At 49.9% G+C, this 15,135-nt stretch overlaps 1 protein-coding gene across 1 annotated transcript; it reads right to left on the minus strand.

Moving 5' to 3' along the window:
- Positions 1–4,057: 4,057 nt before the first annotated feature.
- On the minus strand, positions 4,058–12,352 carry LOC133350897 (dual specificity protein phosphatase 3-like). The gene is given in 4 exon segments (XM_061565737.1): positions 4,058–4,475; positions 6,384–6,414; positions 6,416–6,611; positions 11,718–12,352. Coding segments are annotated over 4 exon segments (552 nt in total). The 5' UTR covers positions 11,834–12,352; the 3' UTR covers positions 4,058–4,266.
- Positions 12,353–15,135: the final 2,783 nt, after the last annotated feature.

Below are 15,135 nucleotides of genomic sequence, written 5' to 3' on the forward strand. Positions count from 1 at the left end.
ACACCACACACGTGAACACACACGTGAACACACGTGAACACACACGTGAACACACACACACGTGAACACACATGAACACACACGTGAACACACGTGAACACACACGTGAACACACACACGTGAACACACACGTGAACACACACACGTGAACACACACGTGAACACACACGTGAACACACACATGAACACACACGTGAACACACATGAATACACACGTGAACACACGTGAATACACACGTGAACACACATGAACACACACGTGAACACACACGTGAACACACGTGAATACACACACGTGAACACGCACACGTGAACACACACACATGAACACATACGTGAACACACACGTGAACACACACACGCGAACACACACGTGAACACACATTAACACACACGTGAACACACACGTGAACACACGTGAACACACGACCGCCTCGGCTGTGGCGTTGTGCGCGAGACGAACGTCACGACGTCTCGGAGCGGTGGCGCAGCGGTTAGCGCTACGCTGCGCTACGAACCCGGCCACACGAGTTCGATTCCCGCTCACAGCCAACACCGGTGACGGTTATCTGAACCGGTCCAGTGCCTCCCTTAGGTCGACTCAGCCTCAAATGAGTACCTAGTGCGGTGTGTAAAAAAACATCGTCACTGGGGAGACAAAGGCGGTCGGGCGTGGGGCTGGCCAACCACCCACTCGTGTACCGTGCCGGACTTCATAGGTGCTCGCTAACAGCACTTGCCCCTACAGTCTGTTAAGTCTATATGGGGGATCTTTATCTTTGTATGTGCGTGTGTGTGCGTGCATGTGTGAGTGCATGTGCGTGTGTGTGAGTGTGTGTATGTGCGTGTGTGTATGGTACAAGTTGGTACAGTAGGGGGCACAGGTGGTGCATCAGCCAGTCATCTCGGTCATCTCGGTCAGTCGACCCGTGGCACCTGCTGGGTCTGCCCCGTGACCTCCTGCCAGCGGGTGTTCGACACTTCACGTGGCCTCAAGGTGCACATGGCCTGGCACAAGCGTCGTGGTGACGTCACCGCCACTTAGTGGCGAATGGCGGTTGTTGTTGTTGTTGTGTGTATGTGCGTGTGTGTATGTGCGTGTGTGTATGTGCGTGTGTGTATGTGCGTGAGACGCATTCGGCGTTGGTGAGGACCCACCACGTGAAACAAGAACTCAACTCGCGTGTGTCCGGGTCCTACGGTTGGTCCCTCCACATTTAGAATCAACATCACGCGTTTAGAGTATTTGGCTGCTAAGCCACTTTGTTGGGCCATCATCTGTGATGTCTAGGTAGCTTCTGAAAAATAAGAGCTACATAGCTCAGTGGGCCTCACCTGGTCAAATGAAGACGAAAAAAAACTTGTTCAATCGTTCATTGAATGCGTGAGATACGAAACAATGGATTCTGTCGTTTGCCACAATTATACCCCAACTGTGTTCTCGGTGGGTGCCGTGAGATAATGTCCGAGACGGCTCTTGTCGTCCACACCCTGGGCGGCAGCGTGCCCCCACGCACTCTGAATACAGAGCATCGCCTGCGTTGTGTGTGCACGGTGAACTTCTTTTGCGCCGTACGTAGCCAACCGTGTTCATCGAAAACCCACATTCTCAATTCTCAGAGCTAAAACTTTGGGAAAGTAAGCTCAACAATTTTTAATACTACATGGGGTTATATGGTTGAATGACGCTGTCTTTTCGACAGACCTGTTCTTCACCTGAGGACGGCTGCTTGCGTTGTGGCCGAAACGTCGTGATAATTATATTTTATTATGTTTTATTTTTTTTGTTTTATTATTTCCGTTCTACGTGACTTTACCGAAAGAACCAAGAAGATGAATCCCTGCAGTCACGAAAGATTTAAATCGAAAAATAGAACTCGAACCCATTCATCAACAACACCGGTGCCTTACAATAAATGCTGGCAGGTGCATTCTTGTTTTAATTCCCCTCCTTAATCCTACTAAAGTTAAATTCGCTCAAACGTTGTTTTGGTCAAAAGGTGTTTTCGCGTTGCTGCAATTTCCCATTGGGTGGCTCCCTTCACTCCCCCTCTTTAGATCACCACGAGACCAACACGCAGCGCTGCCTGGCGCCTGAACCCAACACACTCCCTGGCGCATCTTGCTACTTCACTGCATTTGCACCTCGTTTTCTTGTTTTGTCTCGATCGTGTTTCGTTTGACGACAGTTCGGTGAATGCCTCGTTCGTTGTCCGACGTTCCTGAAGGACCCTGAACTCATTCTCCTTGAAGTTCCTGAAGGACCCTGAACTCATTCTCCTCGTTCCTGAAGGACTCTGAACTCATTCTCCTTGAAGTTCCTGAAGGACCCTGCACTCATTCTCCTCGTTCCTGAAGGACTCTGAACTCATTCTCCTCGTTCCTGAAGAACCCTGAACTCATTCTCTGCGATGTTCCTGAAGGACCCTGAACTCATTCCCCTCGACGTTCCTGAAGGACCTTGAACTCATTCTCTGCCATGTCGAGGTTTTTGTTTTGAGCTTTCGTTGTTGCCGTGTCGCTTCACATCGGGACCACTCCGTGTGTAACAAATGGAATCGACTGAAACTCGAAGGCAGTGTCATTGACGAATGTTTTCAGCTTTGCCTTCGGTATGAATCCACAGCAACTTTGCTTCGGGGCTCATACTTGCTTTACACGATCATCCATTGCCTAACACCCTACACACGTAATCCAGACACACACGTCACATTATAAATGTCTTTATTTTTACAGTAAAATGTTTATTACATGCATCTTCCAGTCACCAACACTTGGGAGGCATGTTTGTCTGCACCGCCTTACATGAGAAGACGGCAGCAGCAGCAGCAGCAGCAGGCGAACATTCTGGTGAGTGGCCGTCCTCTTAAGAGCAAAGACAACGACGACGACGAAGAGAGATTGACGATTTGACCACCCTGACGATCCTTTCACTTGAAACCACCGGAGAGAAGCAACGGAAGGTTGGTGCATGAACACACACGTGAACACACGCGAACACACGCGAACACACGCATGAACACCCGTGAACACATGCACACACGTGAACACACACGTGGACACATGAACACGCGAACACACGTGTGGGCACACACATGAACACACACACGAACACACATGAACACACGAACACGTGTACATACACGTAAACACACACGTGAACACACGCGTGAACACACGTTTCCATTGGGCAGATGTTGAGCGGTGAACGCAGCCTTCAAGATGAAGCTGCCAAACGCCACCGGGTTTGGCCCAGACGGGAGTCCTCGCGCTTGAAGAAAGTTCGCTGGTCGCGGTGGCCTGAAGATCTTGAATTATTTTTTAATAAATCAGGATTCCGTCCCCACATTATTATTATGATGTTTTTACCCGTAGGCTTTCACAACCAAAATTATGATTCACTGCTGGTTTCTTTAGGGTAAGATCTCGTGGCCAATCCGAATCAAGTTGATCCTGGCGGGCGAAACTTGGCAATTGATTTGGTTTGTCAGCAACACCGGAGGAATGTTGAAAGGGCAAGCAGATCGTTGTTGTTTGTTTACAATTTGTGTCCGACATTGTAGTGGAGATTACAACCAGCATCATCAGGCGATTAACAACATCTGAGCAAGCAGTTTCACGTGCAAGGCTGCTGCTGCTGCTGCGTGGACGGTGCCAGTTACGGAGTGGACGCGGTTGTGCGAAAGTGGGCGGGGGCTAATAAAAATAAAACATAATAAAATAATTCTCACGACGTTTCGGCCACAACGCAAGCAGCCGTCCTCAGGTCTGTCGGGAAGACAGCGTCTGAATGAAACACCCCAGGCTTGGAGCGTATATTTAAGCTAGGTTGGATTATATGCTAAATTCCTCTTGATATGCAAATTATTTTGTCAAGGCGCTCTTCCTCCTCTAACCCAGCTTAAATATACGCTCCAAGCCTGGGGTCTTTCATTCAGACTCTGTCTTCCCGACAGACCTGTTCTTCACTTGAGGACGGCTGCTTGCGCTGTGGCCGAAACGTCGTGAGAATTATTTTATTATGTTTTATTTTTATTATTTTATTATTTCCCTTCTACGTGACTTTACCGAAAGAACCAAGAAGATGAACCACCACAACATCAACAACAACAGCTGCAAGCTGAAGGAGTCAATCCGCCGACGACGACATCAACAACAACCACATCAACAACAACAACAGCCACAAGCTGCAGGAGTCAATCCGCCGACGACGACATCAACAACAACCACATCAACCACAACAACAACAGCCACAAGCTGAAGGACTCAGTCCGCCGACGCTTTGCGCTGCTCGGCCAGCCTGGACTCGAGGCGGAGCAGCTGGCGCAGGAATCCGTCGTTGGGGCCGATGGCGCGTCGGGAGCGCACCTGGCGCAGCGCCGACTGCACGTCGCGTCCTCGTCGCAGCATGAGGAAGGCGACGACGAGGCTGGGAGAGCGGCTGTAGCCCTCGCGGCAGTGAACGAGCACGCGGCCTGCGGGGAACAAGCGGCAGAGGTCGCAATCGGGTGCCCCCCGATACCCGTATCCTACCCGATACCCGGCCTACCCGTACCCGGGTACAGGTCGGCCGTGAGTCACTGGCGAGTCATCGTTTGTCACTCATTTCGCAACGTCTTGTCTCTTCTCACAATTCAAGTTCCTAGAATCAACCCACCCGCGCCTGCAACATGGCTTCATTGCAGAGGTCGCAATCGGGTACCCGTCCCCGTACCCTACCCGATACCCGGCCGGGTACGGGTAGCCGGGTATCGGGTAGGGTACGGGTACCCGATTGTGACCCTGGTACGGCCGGGTACGGGTGGCTTGAGACTTGAGACTTGATTCAACAGAATTCCATCAAATTGTTGGCACGTACGAATGATAAAATGAGGGTTTCTTCCACCAAATTTGTTTTGTACACGCAGGCTTTCACAATCAATATTACGATGCGCAATCAATATTATGATTCACTATTAAGGGGCCGTCCATAAGTGACGTCACGCACCTAGAGGGGGGGCGGGGTCAGACATTTGTGACGATGTGTGACGAGGGGGGGGGGGGTGAGAAATGTGACGTCACATCAAAATGCGCAACTTTAAATAAATATAGACAACACGTTCTACTTAATTAAATAGACTTGTTAATAAATGTTTTCTCATACAACATCAGAGTGCAACGCCACATTAAATACATATTACAATGACAAAAGTTTAAAGCGATTTGAAGCATGATTTATTTTCAAAATGGAAATATGGTTTTGGGGGGGGGGCAGAGCTTTGTGACGTCATATTTGAGGGGGGGGGTCTGACTTTTTGTGACGCCGTGTGACGAGGGGGGGGGGTAAAAAATCGTCCAAAATCGCGTGACGTCATTTATGGACGGCCCCTAACGTATTGCGGGTACGATGTTGTTGCGTATAACGTCAATCTTGAACTCTGAATTGTTGGCGTGAAAGAAGCCATCACCGCGGTCACTCGCCGCAATGTTGCAAACAAAAACACCGATGCCCTCGGTTTTGACGACTTCTGACACCGCCGCCGCTACGGGAGATCCAATTGCACCGTCGCTGTCGAGGCCCCATCAGCCGCTGCCCTCTCGCTCGCCCCGACACGGGCAGCGTGCACGGACGGTCGATCGAGACCCGGCACGGTGCCGAGTCATCGGGGGGTGCGAGCGATGCGGGCGCACGGAGGGCGCCGCGCCACCACGGACCCGGTCGGCAGAGTTCGATTCCCGCTCGCGGTCAACATCGGTGACGAATTTCTGAACCGGTTCTGGGCCTCCCCTAGGTCGACTCGGCCTTAAACGCAAGACCTGGTGCGGTGTGCAAGCGTCGCCACTGGAGAGACAAAGGCGGCCGAGCGCGGTGCTGGCCACCCCACCCGGCCGCTCGGGTGCCACGCCGGCCTTCGTAGGTTGCTACTCGCTAAGGGGCCGTCCATAAATGACGTCACGAGATTTTGGACGATTTTTGACCCCCCCCCCCCTCGTCACACGGCGTCACAAAAAGTCAGACCCACCCCTCAAATATGACGTCACAAAGCTCTGCCCCCCCCCCAAGCATATTTCCATTTTGAAGATAAAACATGCTTCAAATCTTTTAAACTATTGTCATTGTAGTGCGTATTTAATGTGGCTCTGCACTCTGATGTTGTAGGAGTGTTGTTATAACAATTATATATTTATTTAAAGTTGCGCATTTTTTATGTGACGTCACATTTCTCACCCCCCCCCCCCCCTCGTCACACATCGTCACAAACGTCAGACCCCCCACTCACCCAGCTGCGCGACGTCATTTATGGACGGCCCCCTAAACAGCTCTTGCCCCAACAGCCTGCGTGAGGCTATAACGGGGGTAGGGGATCTTTATCTGTGGGCTGGTGACACGGAGCTGTGGGCACCTTTGGGGTGCGAGAGCGCCTTCTCGATGAAACTCGGCCGCTTCCTCGAAGAACTTGGCCAGGTCGTACGAGTCGAGGTCGCAGGCGGGGACGCCGTGGTACGCGATGCCGCTCCCCTCGTAGAACTCGGCTCCCGTCTCCACGTGCATCAGCGTCGTGCCGTGGGCCGCGTTCAGCACGTGCGTCACGCCCAGTCGCTGGAGGTTCCTGACGCTCCGTGCGATCTCACTGGGGCGCACCGCGCACACGCACGGAGATGCCCGGTCACAGCGGGGCCCACCGCGTGGTCCTCTAAACGCAGTGGGTGCTTCGTTTCAAGGCCCCCCCCTCCTCCCGCGGGGGTCAGTGGCGGCCGCTGGTGGCCTTTAGTGCGGCCCCTGACGTGCCCCCCGCCCCACTGACAATAGACGAAGATAGATAGCTTCGTGCTGTGGATTTCACAGCTTAATTTTGAAGCTTTCGTGACTGCAGGAATTATTCTTTGGTTCTTTCGGTAAAGTCACGTATAAAGATAAAATAATAAATTAAATAGTAGCATACGACGTTTCGATTGCAACACAAGCAATCGTCATCAGGTATAAATGAAATAGCAACAAAAAGTCTAACCAGAAAACTAAGATACATAGAGAGAGTAACACAGGTACCTGTGTTACTCTCTCTATGTATCTGTGTTACTCTCTCTATGTATCTTGGTGATATCTGTCTGCTTATATGTCTGTCTATAGTTTTCTGGTTAGATTTTCTGTTGCTATTTCATTTATACCTGATGATGATTGCTTGTGTTGCAGTCGAAACGTCGTGAGAATTTTTATTGTTTTATATTTGTATCATTTTATTATTTCCCTTTTACGTGACTTTACCGAAAGAAGCAAGAATATGAATCCCTGCAGTCACGAAAGAAGCTTTAAATCAGAATAGGCGAAGAGTGAAATTAATGATCGGAGGCGGCGGGGAGGAAAATAATCGTCGGTAAAATGTCGAAGAAAACTAAAAACCCGCACCCGTTTGCGTAAATTCCGTGCGAAGCAGTTTGACACGTGGGGCTCCACACTTCGATATGTTCAGGAAACCCGACGACCAGCGTGATGCGTGTTTGACATGGATGTACAATGATGTCGTGGATGCAAACAATGCAAAATGAGAGAACGCGTGACAAGCGGTGATTATCGTGCCATTCTTCATCGTCTCCCCCCCCACCCCTGTTTTTATAAATATCGCTCTGCCGATGCATCAGCGTTGACAATTGAGAGCTGGCGCCGCGTGTTTCTAAGTGACGGGGAGCGTCGCTGCAGCTCAGGCATCTGCTGCATTCGATATATCAGCGGAGCGGCGACTTGTCCTCAAGTCTCCGCGCTATCTTTAGATCGACAACTTGACTGGATTGGATCAACACGCGGCGCTTTCAGACCGCACACATCCACAGCAAAGTCCCTCTTTCTCTCTCGGCTCAAATAAGACGTTGAAGCAGCATTTCAGGCGATGGCTTTTCCACGATGTGTAGCTCGTAAGAAGAACCATTGGCCAAAATATCACCGATTTTCTATTTTTCTTTTAAAGGCCACAGTTTTATTGCCGAATGTGTTGAGTTTATTTATTTATTTGTTATTTGTGCACCACTGCCAACTCTAAACTATTTTTTTATTTTACCAGGTAAGGCCCACTGAGCTATGTAGCTCTTTTTCAGAAGCGACCTGGCCACATATGATAGCTCAATGAAGTGGTGTATCATCATTTGGATATTTATAGCAGCCAAATACTCTAAACGCGTGACGTTGATACTAAATGTGGAATGAAAACCCGGAGGACCCGGAGAAAAATCCACGCGACCACGGGGAGAGAGACACACAAACTCTAAATATACAGCAGGCGTCAGGGCTGGGATCAAACTCACGACCTCCTGTATACCTGGCGAGGGAGTCAACATCTCATAGCCACCGTGATGGTGATGAGAGAGACACGCAAACTCCAAATATACAGCAGGCGTCAGGGCCGGGATCAAACTCACGACCTCCTGTATACCTGGCGAGGGAGTCAACATCTCATAGCCACCGTGATGGTGATGAGAGAGACACGCAAACTCCAAATATACAGCAGGTGTCAGGGCCGGGATCAAACTCACGACCTCCTGTATACCAGGCGAGGTAGTTACTATCTCATAGCCACCACGAGTGCCTTCAGCAGCAGCAGCATCACCAAATAATTTGTTGAGTTTTGGCGGCGCTCAATCCCAGCAGTGGAAATGTCATATTGCTACGGTTGGGACCATTCATTTATCACCGCTGGCTTCCCACAAAGTGGCATTGGCTGTGTCGGGTGGTGGTGGGTTTCACGACACATATATTTACGCAATCTAACCCAAACAAAATCTGTATTATGAAAGTGGCATTTATAAGTATCAACTCCAGAGGGATGCAAGCCGAGCCAACTCCCGAAAGGGATTTGAACGCGAAACCTGACGATTGTTATTCTAGATTTGAAGTTTTCGTGACTGCAAGGAATCATACTCTTAGGTTTTTTTCGGTAAAGTCACGTAGGTAAAAATAAATAATAATGACGATTGTGAGTCAGCAACTCTCGCACCACCTGGCTGGGTCAATTTAAAAGACCAATATAGTTTTGTCAATCCACTGCTCGATGAAGGCCTGCCCCAAGCCCTGTCACTCATGGGAGTTGTTTTGACCATACTTCGCCACGCTGGTCAGCGCGGAGTGGGCTACGCATTCATCGCCGAATATTTTCTGTGTCGCCTGCAGGCAGGAGTCAGAACGCGGCTCGCGAGAGATACGCCGGACGACATGAAGCATCGATGCTGAGCGATCTCTGTCTTGGGTTCATTAAAAAAAATACTCGCAATGAAATGTCCTCGTTGCTTAGAATACATCACTGTGGTTGGAATATTTTTTTCGATAAACCACTTTAGTTTGAACTTCTTTCGCCCCGTAGTTTCAGCAACATATTTTAGAGGGATTACACTGCTTATAAACGTTATACCCCGCAGGACGAATAGTGAAAAACGATAGTTCTAAAATACTTAATGCACAATTGTATTTAATTAGACCGACGGAACTGTGCTTGATGGGGCCGATTCTGTTCATTTACTGCTCCCAATGTGGAAAATTATCTCTTGCGTAGCACTTACATCGCTCTCTTCCCCTTCTCACGACCTTGCTCACAATCTGCTGCAGTTCAGTTTATTTTGAGTCTTATGGAGCAGCGGTGGTGGTGCAGCCGTTTGGCACACTGCTCTCTGATCCAGCCGACCTGAGTTCAATTCCCGGCAACGGCTAACGTTAAGTGGCGAATGATGCATCAATCGGTTTTGGACACCTCCCCACATTCGCCAACCGGTATGAAGCATTGTGGTGAAGTGTGTAGTACGTTAGACTTCTTTTGCACCGTACGTAGCCAACCGTGCTAATCGGAGGCGCGAGGGGGAATGACAACAAACTACACACACACAGAGCAGTTCTAAAGAAATTCGTTTTCCTTCTAGATGATGTAAAAGTGCACAGCTCCGGTGGCTTCCTGATATCGGAAGGAAGAGCGTTCCAGACGGCCGCAGAAGCGCATCTGAAAGCGCCGCGCGATGATGATGCGGTGACCACCGCCTTAGTTCGATGGCAGCAGCCAAAAGCTGCTGCTGCTGCTGCTACTGCGAGGATGGCTGGAGTTTGCTTGACGGTGATTTATGCCCCTTGACGAGATCAGCGTGGTATTGTGGTTCATTTGCGGCAAGCACTTTGCGTGTAATGAGTGCGACCTTAGAGGTGAAGTATGGTCAAACAATTCCCCCGCCCCCCACCCTAGAATGGCACGGTATGGGAAGACCTTTATTCAGCAATGGAGTGGCAGGAAACGAAATAATAATATCTTCTTGGTTCTTTCGGTAAAGTCACGTAGAAGGGAAATAATAAAAATAAAACATAATAAAATACAATTCTCACGGCGTTTCGGCCACGGACGCTGTCTTTCCGACAGACCTGTTCTTCACCTGAGGACGGCTGCTTGCGTTGTGGCCGAAACGTCGTGAGAATTGTATTTTATTATGTTTTATTTTTAATTATTTTATTATTTCCCTTCTACGTGACTTTACCGAAAGTACCAAGAAGATGAATCCATGCAGTCACGAAAGCTTTAATTCGAGAAATAATAATAATAATCATCATCATCACCATCAAATAGGCCAAATGTAAAAAAACTACTTTATTACGTATATAGGCCTTCTTGCCGTGGCAATTTTCTTGAAATTCTGTTCAATTTCTCCACTGTCATTTCTCATCATCTCGTTTTACTCTAAATTGAACCTTTCCACTTTGCCATCATCTCCACCCATTTGTTTTTGTCCCACCGCTTTCCGCTAATAATGTCACGTCCCTGTGAATAAAAAAAACACCCCAGACCAGACAGCTCGTCACGAGGATGCTGTCCGCCCGCCACGAAGTCGTTGTTGCCTTTTTGGAGATTATATCGACATCAAAACCGCAACGCGTCATTGACAATTCCACTGCTGGATGAAGGCCCTCCCCCACACTTCTGCGTCGTTCATGGGGGGGGGGGCTGTTTCACCATACTTCACCACACTGCTTAGTGCGGGGCCGGCGTGTGCAGGGAGACTCAGGACCTGTTCAGAGATCACGCGCCGCTGATATTTGCCGTGGCTGGGAATCGAACTCGGCGGCTTGACAGCGCCGCAGAGAACACGGTTCCCTGGCGCGTCCTGTCATGTAATCAAAGCCACATTGTGAGCACGCAATCAGCTTTTTGCGATGCGTCCCAGCGTAGCGTGTCTGCATCGGCGTTTGAATTCGCAAGTGCGGAAACCCATGGAACGACTTCCAGGGAGAGTAAATAAATAAATAATGCGCATACTCGCAAATAGTTATTTTAGCGCTGGTTTTTTTTACGCGTTTGAGGTCTTGGGCAAGACCTCAAAATAATTCGACGCCTACGTGCTAAACAGAACGTGGCCAATTCGCCACTAGTACAGCACACCGGTGTGTTGGAGAGCCAAGCCACGACATTTACAATCTGAGTACGACGTTTCGCCAGCGATTACAACTAGCTTCATCAGGCGACAGCCAGATTTGTGCAGAAGTCCACCTGTTTCGTTCCTCATATAGAGGCGTAGACGTGGTGACCACGTAGCTGCGCTCCTGCTCCACGTGGGGGGGGGGGGGGGGGGGGTCAATATGAGCATCATCTGGTTACGATCGTTTACCGTGAGCCTCCTCCCCGCTCGACGGACAGAGATCGTTCACTGGGCGCTCTCTAACCGTGGGTCGCGGTGAAACGCCGCGCGCTGCCGTGCGATGGAGGCCGCGGCGTGCAACGTACGCGTCTCCCACGAGGATGCCGGGGAAGACCTCGTTGCAGTGGTCGCAGGGCAAGCTGTAGAGGCCGTGCTCGTCCATGAGCAGCTCGTTGAGCACATTCACCATGAAGTCGGACATCCTCCTCCCGCGTGCTGAACACAGCTGATCCCCCCCCCTCTCCCTGTGCTACTGCTGCTGATGCTGCTGCTAGTGCTGATGTTAATTCTGATGGTGCTGCTGCTAGTGTTGATGTTAATTCTGATGATGCTGCTGCTAGTGTTGATGTTAATTCTGATGGTGCTGCTGCTAGTGTTGATGTTAATTCTGATGGTGCTGCTGCTAGTGCTGATGTTAATTCTGATGGTGCTGCTGCTAGTGTTGATGTTAATTCTGATGATGCTGCTGCTAGTGTTGATGTTAATTCTGATGGTGCTGCTGCTAGTGTTGATGTTAATTCTGATGGTGCTGCTGCTAGTGCTGATGTTAATTCTGATGGTGCTGCTGCTAGTGTTGATGTTAATTCTGATGGAACTGCTGCTAGTGTCAACTGCAACTGCTGGTGATGATGTTGGTGCTGCTGAAATTATTCGTTCTGCTGGTGCTACTGCTGCACCGACTGGTGATGACACTGCTTCTGCTGCTGCTGCTGCTACAACTGCTGCCTGCTACTGCTGCTCTGAGACCTTGGCCCACGCGTACCGCTCACGGGGCCCTCTGTTCCCCACACCCCACCCCGACCCTCGCCTGTGGCACGCTGCACTCACCGCTGGCGAAGTTCATCATTGGCCGGCAGCCAGAGTGGGATCGGGTTCTTCACAAACTCCCTTCACCCCCCCCCCACCCCCGAGTATTTTCCAGCAGTGGCAGCCCCCCCCCCCCAGCCAGCCAGCTCCGTGTGCCCGCTCCTTGTCCCGCTGCTCACGCCTCGCACGAAGCCAGCGGCGCATTTCAGAAGCACCGAACCCCGCCGACGACAAATCATTACGGGCGCACCGTGATAATTTATATAAACAAACACGTGGAGCGTGTTGTTTCTACTTTCACATAGCGTGGCTACAGTCGGTGTCACACGCATTCATCACTTTTACTGTAAGGCTTTGAAAAGAAACACATAAAGTGAAGACAGAAATAGCTGCTCATGAAAATACGATCCACGAGGGGGGGCGGGGGGAGTCTGGAGGCACGTGATGATGGTGGTGGTGGTGATGGTGGTGGTGATGTTGGTGATGGTGGTGGTGATGGTGGTGGTGATGATGGTGATGGTGGTGATGGTGGTGGTGGTGATGGTGGTGATGGTGGTGGTGATCGTGGTGGTGATGATGGTGTTGGTGATGGTGGTAATGATGGTGATGGTGATGATGGTGGTGGTGATGGTGGTGATGGTGGTGATGGTGGTGATGATGGTGGTGATGATGGTGATGATGGTGATACCTCCCTGGGGTACCACCAGCCTCGTCCCGGCGTTTACCGTGGGGAGCCTGTGGGCTACTCGGCACGAGCGGTGTCGTGGGGACCTGCACTGGTGCCGAGTGGAGAGCCCTGCCCGTGTCATCCCCACCCACCCACCCGCCTGAGCCACAGCTCCAGCTCGCGCTGGCGGTGTCCACAGAGGGCTTCTTTCGATCTCCGTTCCCGGTGACATGCGCTCATCGCGTCTCCTGGGTTTGTGTGTGTTTTTAAGGCGGCGTGCTTTCTCCGATAATTATGGACATCAGCACGGCCTCGTTTGCTTCCTCCTCGAACCTCTCTTCGTTTGTTGTGCCGTCTTTACAATAAATCTGTCGGGATACCTTTTCAGGCTCCCGTTGTGCTCAGATGTCGCGAACGTTTCTTGATTGTTCATAATAAACGTTTTTGGGTTAGATCGCGTTATTTATAAATGTGTCGTAACCTTCCACCACCCGACACGGCCAATCGGCAAAAAAGTGTCACGTTGACAAAAGACAAATAGTTCACTGCTTTAGCCCACCGGTGTGTTGAAGCGTGAAACCACAACATTTACAATTTTTGAGTACGACGTTTCGCTGGTAATTGCAATCAGCATCATCGGGCAATTCGGGAGAATTGTTCTGGCGAAAATTGTAAATGTTGTGGTTTTACGCTTCAACACACCGGTGGGCTAAAGCTAGTGAACTATTTGTCTTTTGTCAACGTGACATTTTTTTGCTGATTGGCCTTGTCGGGTGGTGGAGGGTTACGACACATTTATAAATAACGCGATCTAAACCCAAAAACGTTGATTAAGAATAATATTGGTCGCAAAAGCCTGCCACGTGTTTCTTGATTGATTGGCCGGGTCTCGGTTCCAGAGCAACGAGGTGTGGAAAGCGCCACGGCGTTGTACCAGTCTCACCGTGGTGAATAAGCTCTCATCGTTCATTGCAATGAACGTAAAGAGAATGCAAAAGTCTCGCTGTGCTGCGCAGACAAAAGTCTCTGGACTCGACGAGAGCTCAGCGACCAGTGATGCGTTCCCGTGAATTCATTCGGAATAGCGCTATGTACGGTGCGAAAGAAGTTCAACAAACATACTTCCTGTTTATCCAATTGGAACCTCATTTGCCAGTAAAAAATATATTGTTTTTGTACCCTTTTATCTGGCAACAAAACTGACACCTGCGCCTTTTGGCGTCATGTGGTTCAACACCATGTGAGACAAGGCTCTAAGGAAAGCTGTCTCGGGTATGGACCAATCAACTTTAAGGATAGTGCATATACATGATCAGAGTTATGTTTTTTGTTTGCATTACGACTACAGGTATTGTGGTCTATGCAAACATGACTCCTTGTAAAAAAAAGGTGTCAGTTTTGTTGCCAAATAAAGGGGTAAAAAAACAATTATCATACTTCCTGTTATGTTCACGGGTTTGCAGCTGTCTTAAGACATTGCCTCCAATCTGCCCCACACTAAAAATAAATGTACTATGTACACATGCGGCTGGATTTTGCAACGGCAACAAGAATAGTCATTGACAAACCATTGCCAATCCACTGCTGCTGGATGAAAGCCTCTGCATGCCCTGCCAGTCACGGGGGTTGTTTACCCATACTTCACCACTCTGGTGAGGGTGGGTGTAGTGAATGGGGGGGGGGGGGGAGCTTGAGCTGGTTAGCCACGGCCGGGAATTGAACTCGGGTCTGCTGCATTCACTGATCCACCGCCCGCACCACGAATGAAGTGTTTCAAAATCCATTCAGTTGCAAATAAACCCCGACACGATTGGATTTCAACACAGTGAAAGTAAGTCTGATGTCTCCAAGTATACTTGAAAACAAGTGAGAGTATTGTTTCTATATTTATAAAATCACAAGGTCACGTTGACCCCCTGCTGATAATATGGAAGCACGGACTGGTTTCAATCTCATGGAGGCTGATCGGCAAACCACCCTCGGTTGATCCACAGCCGGGAATTGAACTCGGTGTGCTGGATTCACTGCAG

Source organism: Lethenteron reissneri, chromosome 4 (genome assembly GCF_015708825.2).
Source record: "Lethenteron reissneri isolate LAM-NWPU_2019-01 chromosome 4, ASM1570882v1, whole genome shotgun sequence".
NCBI lineage: Eukaryota > Metazoa > Chordata > Hyperoartia > Petromyzontiformes > Petromyzontidae > Lethenteron > Lethenteron reissneri.